This window comes from Tupaia chinensis, unplaced genomic scaffold (assembly GCF_000334495.1).
Source record: "Tupaia chinensis unplaced genomic scaffold, TupChi_1.0 Scaffold149184_1, whole genome shotgun sequence".
NCBI classification, from domain to species: Eukaryota; Metazoa; Chordata; class Mammalia; order Scandentia; family Tupaiidae; genus Tupaia; species Tupaia belangeri.
In genome coordinates this window covers 716,888-731,216 of record NW_006209032.1, presented here as the reverse complement: position 1 = coordinate 731,216, position 14,329 = coordinate 716,888, and the positions used below count along the sequence as shown (strand labels likewise).

At 46.8% G+C, this 14,329-nt stretch overlaps 1 protein-coding gene and 2 pseudogenes across 1 annotated transcript in view; all 3 read left to right on the top strand.

Annotated features, from left to right (window-relative positions):
• The first annotated feature begins 611 nt into the window (after window positions 1-611).
• Window positions 612-11,346, top strand: LOC114006615 (eukaryotic translation initiation factor 2 subunit 3 pseudogene; annotated as a pseudogene).
• Window positions 7,982-14,329, top strand: part of DAG1 (dystroglycan 1) — a 30,302-nt gene continuing 23,954 nt past the window's right edge. The window contains exons 1-2 of the mRNA XM_027769308.1: window positions 7,982-8,050; window positions 14,030-14,329. Coding sequence (XP_027625109.1) covers window positions 14,142-14,329 — 188 coding nt within the window. The 5' untranslated portion in view covers window positions 7,982-8,050; window positions 14,030-14,141. The remainder of the gene's footprint in view (window positions 8,051-14,029) is intronic.
• On the top strand, window positions 11,688-12,792 carry LOC114006614 (eukaryotic translation initiation factor 2 subunit 3 pseudogene; annotated as a pseudogene).

Genomic DNA, 14,329 nt, shown 5'->3' with positions numbered 1-14,329 from the left:
CAGGCTGAGAGTGGGAGGTGGGGAGGGAATTTTGTGCTTATGTTAGAAACTAACTGACAATTCCTTAGAAGTGAAGATCAAGTGTCTGAAAAATTAAGCTGTGGCCTGGTAGGATCTCTGTCCCCCTGGGCTGGTACTTGCCTGCCAGTGGCCCAGGTTCGAAATCCAGGAGATGCAGGACTGTTGGGAAGGAGCAGGCCACGCTTTGCGTGCGTCGGCAGATTGGGGCCGCTGCTGCAAAGAGCTTTGTAGCTGCTGCTTTACCCAGTACTCGGGAGCCTGTAAATCATAGCTGCACCCCTTTGATAAGACTGAAGATCTCTTGCATTTATCACTCCCTTATCCCTTTTTGCTTTTAATTTTTAATCCGTTGGCTCTAAAATGCAGGAATTAATTTCCAAATAATTACAACAGAGTGGAAACCCACTTTTTCTTTTGTGCTGCGGGAATGATCAAAGACTGCGGAAGGAGGCAGTGGAGACAGCAGGAAGTGAAAGAATGGGTGTCTACAAGGATTTCTTCCGGCGTGTTAACCCGCGTGTAAATCCAGTCTAGCTGACAGCAGCTGGAGAGGAGCTGAGGCTTGGAGGAGAGGAGGGTGCTTGGCCGCGATGGCCTTCGTGTCTTCCGTGGTGCAGAGGTGCCTGAGCTGGGCACTTTCTCCACCTGTGCTGAAGTCCTTAAAGGGCAGTCTGGCATCCTGCAGGGGAGGGAAGGCCAGCACGTGGGAGCTGGCAGGCCTGGCGCCGGAGCCTCGCCCTCGCCAATTCACTGGGAGTGGGTGCTCTCGGACGCCCCTCTAGATGAGCCTGACCTGAGGGTGGGCGTGGCAGGTGTCCCTGTCCTGCCCTGCATTGGCCTGGCCACCACTTCCACCACCTGGCCATCGAGTGGCCTTAGTCTTGGAGGACAGGGATCCCAAGTGTCCAAGGACGACTCTTGGCTGCTTCACCCCAGCTTTTGGAGGTGTATTCCCGAAACCTACCAGGGAAGTTTGTGCCTGTTTAGAATTCGCCGCTGTGGCCAGGTTGAAGCAGGTCAAAGGGCCAAGCGGAGCTGTCTGGGGGGAAGGAATTCTAACAGGAAAACCTGAGCAGAAGGGAGTGCACGCTAGTTTTGTCTTGTCTTGTGATAAACAAAGCGTGTTGACCCGGCTGTCTCTGGCAGGGAATGAATGTTCTTGGTCGACCCTTAACAGTGTGGCTAAAACCAAGAATGTGGCCAGAGGCAGGTCAGAACTGTAAAGAGGGAAGGTTGAAGATTTGCCGAGGTAAACTCTTGGTGTGGCAGCACCTTAGGGTGAGTGTGAAAAACCCCCAGCCCTGTAGACACAGCTGCTGGCGGGGCCAAGAGCTGCAGTAAGAGGGGCCCGAGTAGGGAGCCTGGGGCCGGGGCCACCCTAACATTTCATCCCACTTCTCTGTTTTGAAGTCTGATTAGCCAATTAGGTCAGGAAGGCCAGCAGCCAACATGCCTTTTTTTAAACTTAATTCATCAAAGCCAGATTAGCATATTAGTTTTGAGCCATGGCACTTACTTTTAATCTTCTGTAATCTAATGGAAGAAATATCAAAACGCTCAGCTTTTAACTTCAAAGTGTGAAATCGGGTTATCGTTGCCTTTATGCTTGGTGAATCATTTTGGGGGTTTAGTGGGAGCCCTTTCCTGTGCTCTGCAGATGTCTGTTGGGGGAGAGAGCAGCAGAGCAAATCCCACCAGCAGAGTAAATCCCACCAGGACCCCGAGTGGCCCTCTTACCTCCTTCTCTTCTTTTTTTTTGGAGAGGTTTTTGCTATCGGGCGTGTACGCTCGCCAGACAAAGAGACAGAGAGACAGAAAGCGAGAAATCACCCCCCAGGGGAGATGGCCACGCCACAATCCCTTCTCCTCCATTCTCCTCTCGGGATCTTGGGCACGCACGCACATGTGCCCGGCGTGAGTTTAAGCCACCGGATCCGGGACTCGAACCGTGGTCAACTATGTGGGAGTCCGCAACATAGCCATTACGCTAACTGCTGGTCCCACCTCCTTCTCTTCTCAGGGCCACCCCTGGTGCCCAGCCTGGGCCCCAGCATGCACCCATCATCCCATAGTGACCCCATACCACCCCTTGGTGCCATGTAGCCGTGGGGAGGTCTGAAGGCAGCTTTTAATTCCCAGTGAGCTTCTACTTGGTAAACACTTGTTTATATTTACGTGAATACTTAGTTTATTATCACTCGTGTTTCATGATTTAATACTGTATGTGAATCATACCGAATCTTTTCATATGAAATTTGGAAAGACTTCATGCATAGCATGTGAAGCCTCACACCTTGCACAGGTAACTATGCACTGAAGTGATAGTTGTTAGGCTGTCCGGAGGTAATTGTGGTTTGCTTTAATTGGGCTCTTGGGTGCCCCATGGTGCGAGGATCCCACCCGGGTTCTGCGGAGGCTGGCCACTCACCTCTCTAGGTCTCTGAGCTCCATCTCCACCTCACCTCCCACTCCAGCTGCTGAAGCCAAGTGAATGGTTAGGCTCGGTCTTGTTTTTGAGCTTAGCTTACCCTTTGTGTCCTCAGTGCCCCACCTGGGCTTTGGGTATGAAAAGACTGGGCCTTGGGACCAGCAGTTAGCGTAATGGCTATGTTGCTGGACTCCCATGTTGTTGACTGCGGTTTGCGTCCCAGACCCGGTGGATTAAAACTCACGCCGGGCACATGTGTGTGCGTGCCCAGGATCCCGAGAGGAGAATGGAGGAGAGGGTATTGTGGTCGTGGCCATCCCCCTGGGGGGTGATTTCTCACTTTCTGTCTCTGTCTGTCTGGCGAGCGCATGCGCCCTATAGCAAAAACCTCTCCAAAAAAAAAAAAAGACTGGGCCTTGGTTGGCCGAGTAGCCTAATGGTGAAGGGAGCCAGCCGGCTTCAAAAGTACACATGCGTGTGCCAGCGTGCTCAGAGTCCCGATGGGATGTAGAAAGGGATTGTGATATGACTGTGCCCATTCGGGGGTGCGTTCTCCCACACTCTCTGTCTTTGGCCAGTGCACACACCCTCTAGCAAGTAAAAAAAAAAAACAAAAAAAAACAACAGTGGATCACGCATCGCGGCCGTGCACCGTAAGGCTTCCCATGTGTTTTGTTTCTGAAGTCTGATTGTTGTGACTCTTGTAGTAACATTTCCTAAAATAGTTACTTACTGTGGCAAAATGTGCACAGCACAAAATATGCCATCTTAAACATTTTGAAAGAAAAATTTTAATTGTAAAAAGCACCATGTAAAATTTACCACCCTAACAGTTTTGAAGTGAGTAATGTTTAACCGCAGCGTTTGGAGTTCAGTGGAGTGTGGACTGAGCCAGCTGCTCCTCAGTGAGCCAGATCACACAAGACGTTAACAATCTACTCAGGTGGAAATCCATGGCCAGTGGAGGATGGCTTTTCAGCCTCTACTTTCGAACCTTGTCTTTCCCCTCTTCTCTAGGATGTTTGCACCTAGTTAACTTGGTACCCGGTGTTAAACCTCTGCTTTTCCTTCCCGCCTTGGCTGAGAAAACTGAAAACACAAACCACCGCGAGCAGAAACCCTGCCCCTTGTAGTATCTGCGATCAAGAACCTGCAGTCATTTTCCAAACGAGAGAAGTGTTCACAGCTGCTTTTCTGTCGAGAGACTGTTGTGGAGCACTTGCTCCTCAGAGGTAGTAACTCTTCGTCCCACGGATTTTTACCTTTAAACCGTGCTGTGTATGTGACCCTGGCCCCGTTGGTTGGTCCTCCAGGGGCTGTCTGCACACTGCTGGCGGTACTCCCGTGGCGCCTGTAGGCCAGGGAGGAACTTAACCCGTGTCAGGGAAACCTCATCTGTCTCCTGAGCTGAGAGATTTTAGGTGCGATCTTGAATCTTCACCAGTGATCTAGCTTCACATGCTAGGAGTGAAAGAAGGCCCGTTTGTAACCGGAAGCAGAGAAATCTGCCGGTCTTTCTGGTGCTGGGGGCCCAGATAAACAGTGACTTCATACCATTGTTTCCACCGTGTTGAGTATATCCTGTTGGCCATCAGATTGAGCTGTTTTAAGCTGGTTAATGCTCCAGAAATTGTTTTTGCTTAATGTTAGACTTACAGTTAATATTTAATTTTTAACTTTTGTGCCTGGACAAAAGCCTTTTGGTTTGGTAGAATCTAAAGTGGTTGTTTTAGATAAGCTTTCTGCTTTTTACTTTTTGTAAAACCATTTAAAACAGGGACGTGGACTTATTATTTTAGCCTGATTTTAAAATGAAAGTCCCATTATCCTTAAATGCTTTAATTACTATGGCAAACGGTAGCAGTTTGACAGCTTAAGCGCTAATGTGGTTGTGGAGGTCAGGGGGAGCTGGGGTCCCCTTGCCTCGTTTTGTGCAGTTAATGATGGGTTGAGTTTCAAACTTTGCCTTCATTCTTGGGAAGTAAAAATTAGTAGCTTTATTTTTCTTCAGTTTTTGGGTGAAGTTGTCTGCAAGTTTCTCTGTGAAGTTTTTCTATGTATGAGGAGCCGTTAAGTTTATTGCGAATTGAGTTGGCGCTGTGTATACACCTGTTCCTCACATTTATGGAGTGGAAAGCACATCTTAACTGAGCCCCCTGCTTGCGGGGAGCACTCATTGGCCCTGGGGAGGTGGCCTGAGTGGCCCAGAGCTGCTGCTTTCCTGGAGTGGGCACTCTAGGGGGGCTCCTTCTACTCCCCAGGTGTGTAAGGCTGGACAGAATGGGGTCATGAGGGCCTGCTGCTTCATGGACCACTCTCTGTGCTCCCGATCAAGTGACACATTTCAGTTACATCTCTATAGGAATTGGTGTTGGTGACAGAAAGGGGGCCAGAAGGGTCTTTTCCTGCCAAGCCCTGCCACAGATGCCTGGGGTCCTTGCTGGTCCCTGTAATGCTCTCAATGACGGACCTAGTGTATGTGAAGTGCACCTATATCCAGGGTGACTGTTATGAGTGTGGGCTGACTGAAGGACACCACCTTTCAGGCCCTACTAGAAACTGTTAACTTCTATCCATCGCTTGAGAGACCCTGGGGAATCATTGCTGGGGGAAAGGGAGCATTGGCCTGGGTGTTTGCAGATATCGGGGTTTGCTGGCTGCACCCAGCTAGCTCTGAGTGGAGGTGGCTCCCTGCAGCAAGTCTCAGGCCTGGCTTCCTTGATCTTACCAGACTGTCCTTCCATTGTTGGGGCTTGCTCCCCAGCAGCCTGGTGGAGGCCCTTTGCTCAGACCTCTTCCTCTACCCCAGCCAACGCTGCGGGCGTGCTGCCTCAGTGGTGCTGTTAGGTGTTGATCGTATGCTTGGCCCAGGAAGGGAATGGGGTTAGAATCTAGGGTGCTGTGGGGCTCTGTTTCAGGTGAGGCAGGAGTGCAGGTTTCTACCAAAAGTGGGAGCGGGCTTGAGTGGCTGCTCGTGGCTGCTCCGGGATAGCAGTGTCCCAGCAGGCAGTCTTGGCCTCGCAGGCGCAGGGCAGGCGTTAACACTTCACAGGTTCTCTGCCCTCTGGGGTAGGGCTTCTAAGGCTGAGGGTGGATCGTGCCTGTCTCACCCTGGCTGCCATGGCTGTTGGACATATATTCAGAGAGTCAGGGATGGCACCATGGCCCTGGGAAGATCCCTCGTCACAGAGGTGGGTTCAGTGGGGTCTGGGACAGTGCTGAGAGTGCAGGACTCAGTTGCAGGTGCCATGCTGAGTGCTGGCACAGAGGACTCAGTTCCTCGCTCCCTCCTCACGTTTCAGTAGGGAACTTTGGCGGCTCCTGTCATCCAGATGGGGTGAGTGGGGTGAGTTCGGCAGAGACATTCTTGGGCTGCCTTGAGCACTTCCCAGTGTTCCAGAAGGTGTAAAGCGTGTGTGTGTTTGTGTTGGTGTGGGTGTGTTGTTGGACATATATTCAGAGAGTCAGGGATGGCACCATGGCCCTGGGAAGATCCCTCGTCACAGAGGTGGGTTCAGTGGGGTCTGGGACAGTGCTGAGAGTGCAGGACTCAGTTGCAGGTGCCATGCTGAGTGCTGGCACAGAGGACTCAGTTCCTCGCTCCCTCCTCACGTTTCAGTAGGGAACTTTGGCGGCTCCTGTCATCCAGATGGGGTGAGTGGGGTGAGTTCGGCAGAGACATTCTTGGGCTGCCTTGAGCACTTCCCAGTGTTCCAGAAGGTGTAAAGCGTGTGTGTGTTTGTGTGTGTGTGTGTGTGTGTGTGTGTGTGAGAGAGAGAGAGAGAGAGAGAGGTGTTAGGTAGGTGGCTGTGTCAGGAGAACTGGGTGGTCTGGCTAGAGTCTCTCAGTTCCTGTGTGCCCTCTCCTCCCACCATATTTGGACTGCCTGCTCTGTGTGACTGGTTTAGTTTAGTGCTCTCTTTGGGCCCTGAGCCCTGAAAAACAAGCTGGAGGATCTCTGCAGTCTCCATCTCAGATGGCCACGTGAGCATGAGACTGCATGTAAAGCAGTCCTTCCAGAGGGCCCGCCCATAGTGCAGGGGTAAGTGCTGTCCAGGAGCTGGCTGACGGGTTTCAATCCTGACCTGGCGGCTTGAAAAACTCTCTGGGTACGTGCCCATGCCCAGCATCCTGACGGGATGGAGGAGCGAAGGAATAAGTGCACGTGTCCAGGTCCCATTGCTGGGTGCTCGTGTGTACCTTGGCTCTCCTCCTCTCATGTGTGCATGTGCTCTGTCATTGCAGAACCCTTCCACAGGTACACCTGTATCTGGACACCCAGTACATGTGTGTGCATGCAGCCTACCACGTTCCTAGCTCAGGCAGGCATGACCCTGGTTCATAGGAAGCCAGCATTAGAAAGATACAAGGATGCTTTTTGCTCAATTGCAAAAAGATTTTTTTCTCCCTGAGCATGGAAAATCCAATACATAGTAGCTGGAGTTGTGCCCCGAACATTGCCTGCCTGCTAAATGCAGAGCACTTAGTCATGCCCATGAAACAGACCCTCCGTGTCGTCATGTGTCCACAGATAGCAGACTGAGCTTATTCTCCTGTTAGGGCAGGGTGTGTCTCATAGCTGCGGCTGTTTTCAAATAAGCTGAGAATTTTAAAGTCGAGACTCAGATTAGAAAAGTAAAAGATCAACCAGGTCTAAGAAGTAGAAAAGTAAATAAACTAAAGCATAAAGATGTAGGGAGAAGCTAAAAAGTCTGCATCCTCCCCATTTTTTCATTTTCTCTTAGCATGATTCCTCGGAAATTCATCCAGGTTGTTGAGTGTGTCAGTAGTTCATCCCTTTTTATTGCTTGTTTATCCCATGGTATGGCTATACCATAGTTTGTTTAATCATTTACCCATCAGAGGATACCTAGGTTACACCATTTTTTGAAAAGGCAGATTTCCCCCCATGGAACTTTTGCACCATTGTCAACCTCGTCCGTGGTGTAGTGGTTAAGGCAGCTGGATCCCACGTGTTCGACTCTGTGGTTCCAGTCTGAGACCAACAGCTTGAAAAACATGCTGGGCGAGTGTACATGTGTGCCCAAACCCTGACAGAAGGGAGTGCAGCCTGACCATTCCCCATGGCTGAGGGGTTGGTGCTTAGTGCTTTCTTACCCTCCCACCCCCACCCCTGTGAGCACAAAACAAAGCAAAACAAACCAGGTTGGGCAGATTTGTGTAAGTCTATTTCTGGTTGTCTATTTTGTCCCATTGATCTATGTGTCTGACCTTCCACTAATTCCTATTATTCGAGCTACGTAACGAGTCTTGTTTGGAAAAATAGTTCCTCTTTATTCTTTTTTCAAAATGTTTTTCACTATTCTAATTCCTCTGCCTTTCCATATAAATTTTAGAATAATCTCGTCCATATCTACCAAAAATACAGAGTTTTTTTTCCTGGGTTTTTGATGTGAATTGTGTTAAACCTTGTATTAGTTTCCTAGGGCTGCTGTTATCTTTTTTTTTTTTTTTTTTTTTTAAATACAACCTGAATGGCTTAAAATAATACACACATTTATTCTCATACAGTTCTGGAAACCAGAAGTCCAAAATCAAGGTGCTTGCTGGCGAGTGCTGAGCTTGCTCCGTAGGCTCTGGGTAAGAATCCATTTCTTGCTTCTTATGGCTTCCGTTGGCTGCTGGCATTCACTGGCATACCTTGACAGTCCTTGGCTTGTGGCCACATTGCTCCAGTCTCTCCCTCAGATTTCACATCCCCTGTCCCTCTCCTTGTATATAACCCAGTCTGCCTCAGCCTTCATATCCCCTTCTCTGTGTGTATTATTTCTCTGTGACAATTGATACTCAATTTTTGGTCCATCCCAGATAATCAACCCCTGAGATGATTTAATACCATTTTCTTTCTTTTTTTTTTTTAAAGAATTATTTTATTTAACTTTTTTATTTATTATTGTCATTATTATTTTCCAGTTTGATCAGAGAGAGACAGAGAGACAGGAAGTGAGAAAGCAAGCCACCACTTGAACCGTGGTCGGCCATATGGTAGTCCAGCACCTTTAACACCATGCCACTTGCCGGCCCCGAATACCATTTTCAAATACACATTTTTTTCCTTACAAAAATAACCTTTACAGGTTCCAGGGATTAGGGCCTACTCTTTTCTGGGTGGTCATTATTCGCCCATTACAGAACCTGTGTATTGATTTGGGCAGGACTGTGCTTACTGTGTTTTTTCCAGTCCATGGCACAGTATGTCTCACAGTTGTGATCGTCTTTGTTATCTTTCACCAGTGTGAAAGAGTGTTTTTTTTAGCAAAGAAGTCTTATACATGTTTTGTTAGACTTGCACTTAAGTATTTATACATTTTTTGAGTAATTTAAATAGCATTTTTGTTGTTTTTTGCGATAGGGCACATGTGCTTACCAGAAAGACGGAGAGAGACAGACAGACAGAAAGCGAGAAATCACCCTCCAGGGGAATAGCCACACTGCAATCCCTTCTCTGTTCTCCTCTTGGGATCTTGGACATGCATGCACATGCACCCAGCATAAGTTTAAGCCACCAGGTCTAGGATTCGAACCGCGGTCGACTACAAGAGAGTCCAGCAATGTAGCCATTACACCATCTGCTGGTTGTTGTTTTTTTTTGAGACAGACTTTTGCTATGGGGCGTGTGTGCTCACCAGACAGACAGAAAGCGAGAAATCACCCTCCAGGGGAATAGCCACACTGCAATCCCTTCTTTGCGATTCTCCTTTCAGAATTTTGGGCACACATGCACATACACCTGGCATGAGTTTTAAGCTGCTGGATCCAGGACTCAAACTGTGGTTGACTACATGGGAGTCTAGCGATGTAACCATTATGCCATCTGCTGATCCCAGTAGCATTGTGTTTTTAAATTTTTATATCCACATGCACATTGCAATTTATTGAAATAGAATTGTTTTTTGAATGTTTATTTTGTACCCTGTGACCTTGCTGAACTCCCTTATCTCACTTATTGGTTCTAGGAGTTTTCATAGATTTTCTTTGTTTTTTAAAATAATTATTTAATTTTATCCATTGTCATTATAATTTTTAAAATTTTATTTATTTTTTTAATTTAAAATTTATTTTTATTTTTATTTTTAATTTTTTTTAGAGGTTTTTGCTATAGGGTGCGTGCACTCACCAGACAGAGAGAGTGACAGAGAGATAGAAAGCGAGAAATCACCCCCTAGGGAGGATAGCCACGCTGCAATCCCTTCTCCTCCATTCTCCTCTTGGGATCTTGGGCACGCATGCACACGCGCCCGGTGTGAGTTTTAAGCCACCGGGTCCGGGACACGAACCGCGGTCAACTATGTGGGAGTCCAGCGACATAGCCATTATGCTAACTGCTGGTCCCTTAAATTTTATTTTTTTGAAGTTGATTGGAGAGAGTCAGAGAGAGAGAAGGAAAGTGAGAAAGCAAGCTGCCAGATCCGGGACTCAAACAATGATCAGCCATGTGGGAATTCAGCCACCCTAACCATCATGCCACCTGCTGGCCCCAATTTTGTAGGATTTTCTATATAAATAATCATGTCATCTACGAAAAAGGAAGGTGTGTGTTTTTTTCTTATCTATGTGCCTTTTGTTTTCCTGCCTTATTGCACTGGCTAGAATGTCTAGCACTATGTTGAACAAGAGTGGTGACAGTGGGGATTGGATGTTGGTGCAGTGGTAAAACGTGATGCTGTGTAGTCCTAGCCCACGTGGAAAGGCTACCAGCTTGAATACGGAGACCTCCCTGAGTCACTGCGTGTGCGTGCCCATCATCGGGAGTGGATTGCAGTGTTGAGACCCTGTGGAGGGTGCTTTCTCTGTCTCACTCTTGGGATAAATAAACTTTAAAAAAAAAGTTCAGTTTTTTTATTGTTTTTGTTCTTTTAATGTTTAAGGTTTTTTGATATCCTGGTTTGAGGAATAGAATACTCTGTGCATGTATCGGCCCCGAATCCTGACAGGTGGAGAAATGAGTAGAGATTGCAGTGTGACCATGCCACACGGTGGGGGGGGTGCTTCCTACCTCTCACCCCCATCTGTCTCTGATGAGTCTGCACTCTCTCTGGCAGTCAAAGTATTTTTTAAATTATTATTTTATTTAACTTTATTTGCTTATTTTTAAGTTTTCGACCAGTGAGGGATAGAATGAGAGAGAAAGTGAGAAAGCAGTCTGCCAGGTCCAGGACTTGAACCACGGTAGGCTCTGCGGAAGTCCACTGCCCTTATCCATCACGCCACTTGCCGGCTCCAATTAAAATATTTTTTGCTAAGTAGATTTCTTTCTTTTGCTGGCTGTGAAGTTGATGACCTTAAGGGGGGGTGTAGCTGGTGGTAGTATTCTAAAAGAAGTATTAAAGGTGGGCCAGGAGATTGAAGTCAGACCTGGTATTGTTTCCAAAGATAGTGAAGGGAAACTCACGTGTAAGCCAGTCTTTTCCAAAATTGTATCACTTTTTGCGGAACATAATGATCTTCAGTATGCTGCTCCAGGGGGACTTATTGGTGTTGGAACAAAAATTGACCCCATTGTGTGCTGGGCTGACAGAATAGTAGGACAGGTACTTGGTGCAGTTGGAGCACTTCCTGAGATCTTTACAGAACTGGAAATCTCCTATTTCTTGCTGAGACGTCTTCTAGGTGTAAGCACTGAAGGAGACAAGAAAGCAGCAAAGGTGCAAAAGCTATCTAAGATTGAAGTACTTATGGTGAACATAGGATCCCTTTCAACAGGAGGGAGAGTTAGTGCTGTCAAGGCTGATTCGGGCAAAATTGTTTTGAATAATCCAGTGTGCACAGAAGTAGGAGAAAAAATCGCTCTTAGCCGAAGAGTTGAGAAACACTGGCATTTAATTGATTGGGGTCAAATAAGAGGAGTGACTATCAAGCTAACAGTAGATGACTGAAGAATCCCAGTTAAATAATACATTTGGATGGAGTCGGAGTTTCTCTTAACCTAGGGTATATTTTCAGAGCAATACAAGGAAATTAATTTCACAGCCCATACCGTAGGTAGCTGTAAGGTTATTCTCATTTTTTGGTGATGAAAATTTAATCTCTGATACTAAAGTAGAATCTATAATAAATGTAAAAGTTGGCATAAAAATTATTTTCATTTATTTATTTATTTATTTTCATCTGACCTGAGAGGGACAGAGAGAGAGAGAAAGAAAATGAGAAAGCAAACCACCAGGTCTGGGACTAGAACCGTGGTAGGCCATGTGGGAATCCAGTACCCTTAACCACCATGCCACCTGCTGGCCCCAAGTAGATTTCCTTAAGGATTACTTTTAAAATTTTGCTATAGGGTGAGTGTGCTTGCCAGAGACAAAGAGAAAGAGGGGAAAGTGAGAAAGTGCCCTGGGGTGGGGGATGACCGCCCTACAATCCCCTCCTCCATTCTCTTCCCAGGATTTTGAGTACATATGCCTACAACATGTTTTTTAAGCTGGGTCCAAGACTTGAGCCACACCTCTCACCCCCATCTGTCTCTGATGAGTCTGCACTCTCTCTGGCAGTCAAAGTATTTTTTAAATTATTATTTTATTTAACTTTATTTGCTTATTTTTAAGTTTTCGACCAGTGAGGGATAGAATGAGAGAGAAAGTGAGAAAGCAGTCTGCCAGGTCCAGGACTTGAACCACGGTAGGCTCTGCGGAAGTCCACTGCCCTTATCCATCACGCCACTTGCCGGCTCCAATTAAAATATTTTTTGCTAAGTAGATTTCTTTCTTTTGCTGGCTGTGAAGTTGATGACCTTAAGGGGGGGTGTAGCTGGTGGTAGTATTCTAAAAGAAGTATTAAAGGTGGGCCAGGAGATTGAAGTCAGACCTGGTATTGTTTCCAAAGATAGTGAAGGGAAACTCACGTGTAAGCCAGTCTTTTCCAAAATTGTATCACTTTTTGCGGAACATAATGATCTTCAGTATGCTGCTCCAGGGGGACTTATTGGTGTTGGAACAAAAATTGACCCCACTAAGTGCCGGGCTGACAGAATGGTGGGGCAGGTACTTGGTGCAATTGGAGCACTTCCTGAGATCTTTACAGAACTGGAAATCTCCTATTTCTTGCTGAGACGTCTTCTAGGTGTAAGCACTGAAGGAGACAAGAAAGCAGCAAAGGTGCAAAAGCTATCTAAGATTGAAGTACTTATGGTGAACATAGGATCCCTTTCAACAGGAGGGAGAGTTAGTGCTGTCAAGGCTGATTCGGGCAAAATTGTTTTGAATAATCCAGTGTGCACAGAAGTAGGAGAAAAAATCGCTCTTAGCCGAAGAGTTGAGAAACACTGGCATTTAATTGATTGGGGTCAAATAAGAGGAGTGACTATCAAGCTAACAGTAGATGACTGAAGAATCCCAGTTAAATAATACATTTGGATGGAGTCGGAGTTTCTCTTAACCTAGGGTATATTTTCAGAGCAATACAAGGAAATTAATTTCACAGCCCATACCGTAGGTAGCTGTAAGGTTATTCTCATTTTTTGGTGATGAAAATTTAATCTCTGATACTAAAGTAGAATCTATAATAAATGTAAAAGTTGGCATAAAAATTATTTTCATTTATTTATTTATTTATTTTCATCTGACCTGAGAGGGACAGAGAGAGAGAGAAAGAAAATGAGAAAGCAAACCACCAGGTCTGGGACTAGAACCGTGGTAGGCCATGTGGGAATCCAGTACCCTTAACCACCATGCCACCTGCTGGCCCCAAGTAGATTTCCTTAAGGATTACTTTTAAAATTTTGCTATAGGGTGAGTGTGCTTGCCAGAGACAAAGAGAAAGAGGGGAAAGTGAGAAAGTGCCCTGGGGTGGGGGATGACCGCCCTACAATCCCCTCCTCCATTCTCTTCCCAGGATTTTGAGTACATATGCCTACAACATGTTTTTTAAGCTGGGTCCAAGACTTGAGCCACACAGTCGGCCATATGGGATCCAGCCCCCTTAGCACTTTACCACCTGGCTGGGTCCAGTTTAATAGATTTCTTTTTTTATTATTTGTTAATGCTTGTTATTTACTTAATAAATTTTATTTAATAATATGCTGGGTATATGTAGAATATTTTAGTGTGTAATTAATATCTTAAAAATATGAACGAAAGGGACCAGCAGATGGCATAAAGGTCACATCACTGGACTCCCACATAGTCAACTCTGGTTCAAGTCCTGGACCCAGTGGCTTGAAACTCATGCTGGGAGTATGTGCTTGTGTGCCCAACATCCTGGGAAGAGAATAAAGGAGAGAGGATTGTAGCATGGCCATCCCCCCTGGGGTGATTTCTTACTTTCTGTCTGGCAAGTGCACACACCCTATAGCAAAAATCTCTCTTAAAAAAAAAAATGAATGAGGTATGCTACATTCTTTTTTATACAAAATTTTCAAAATCTGGAAAGTATTTTACACTTGCTGGACTAGGCACATGTCCAGTGCTAAGTAAACATATAGCTGGTGGCTTCTGTACTGAAAAGCACAGGTCAGGAAGCTTGAGCCAACTTGAGGTAGCTGTGTTTTGGTAGGAGGGAGGGTTTGGAGGGGTAGTGCATGCCTTTGGAACCATGCTGAAGTGTGAATCTGCTCTTCTTTTTCAGGCTCTGGGTGCTCTGGGATGGAGCAGGTGTGCCGAGGGTGAGGACCCAGCACTGGGACCAAGTCACTTCCTTCCTGAGCAAGACCGCTGGCTTGAGCAGACTTGGGCCTGGGATGAGGATGTCTGGGAGCCTCTCGTGGCTGCCCCCTCTGTGGGGGAGGACCTTCCTCCTTCTGCTCTCTGTGGCCATGGCTCAGTCCCGCTGGCCCAGTGAACCCTCGGAGGCCGTCAGGGACTGGGAGAACCAGCTCGAGGCGTCCATGCACTCAGTGCTCTCGAACCTCCATGAGGCCGTTCCCGC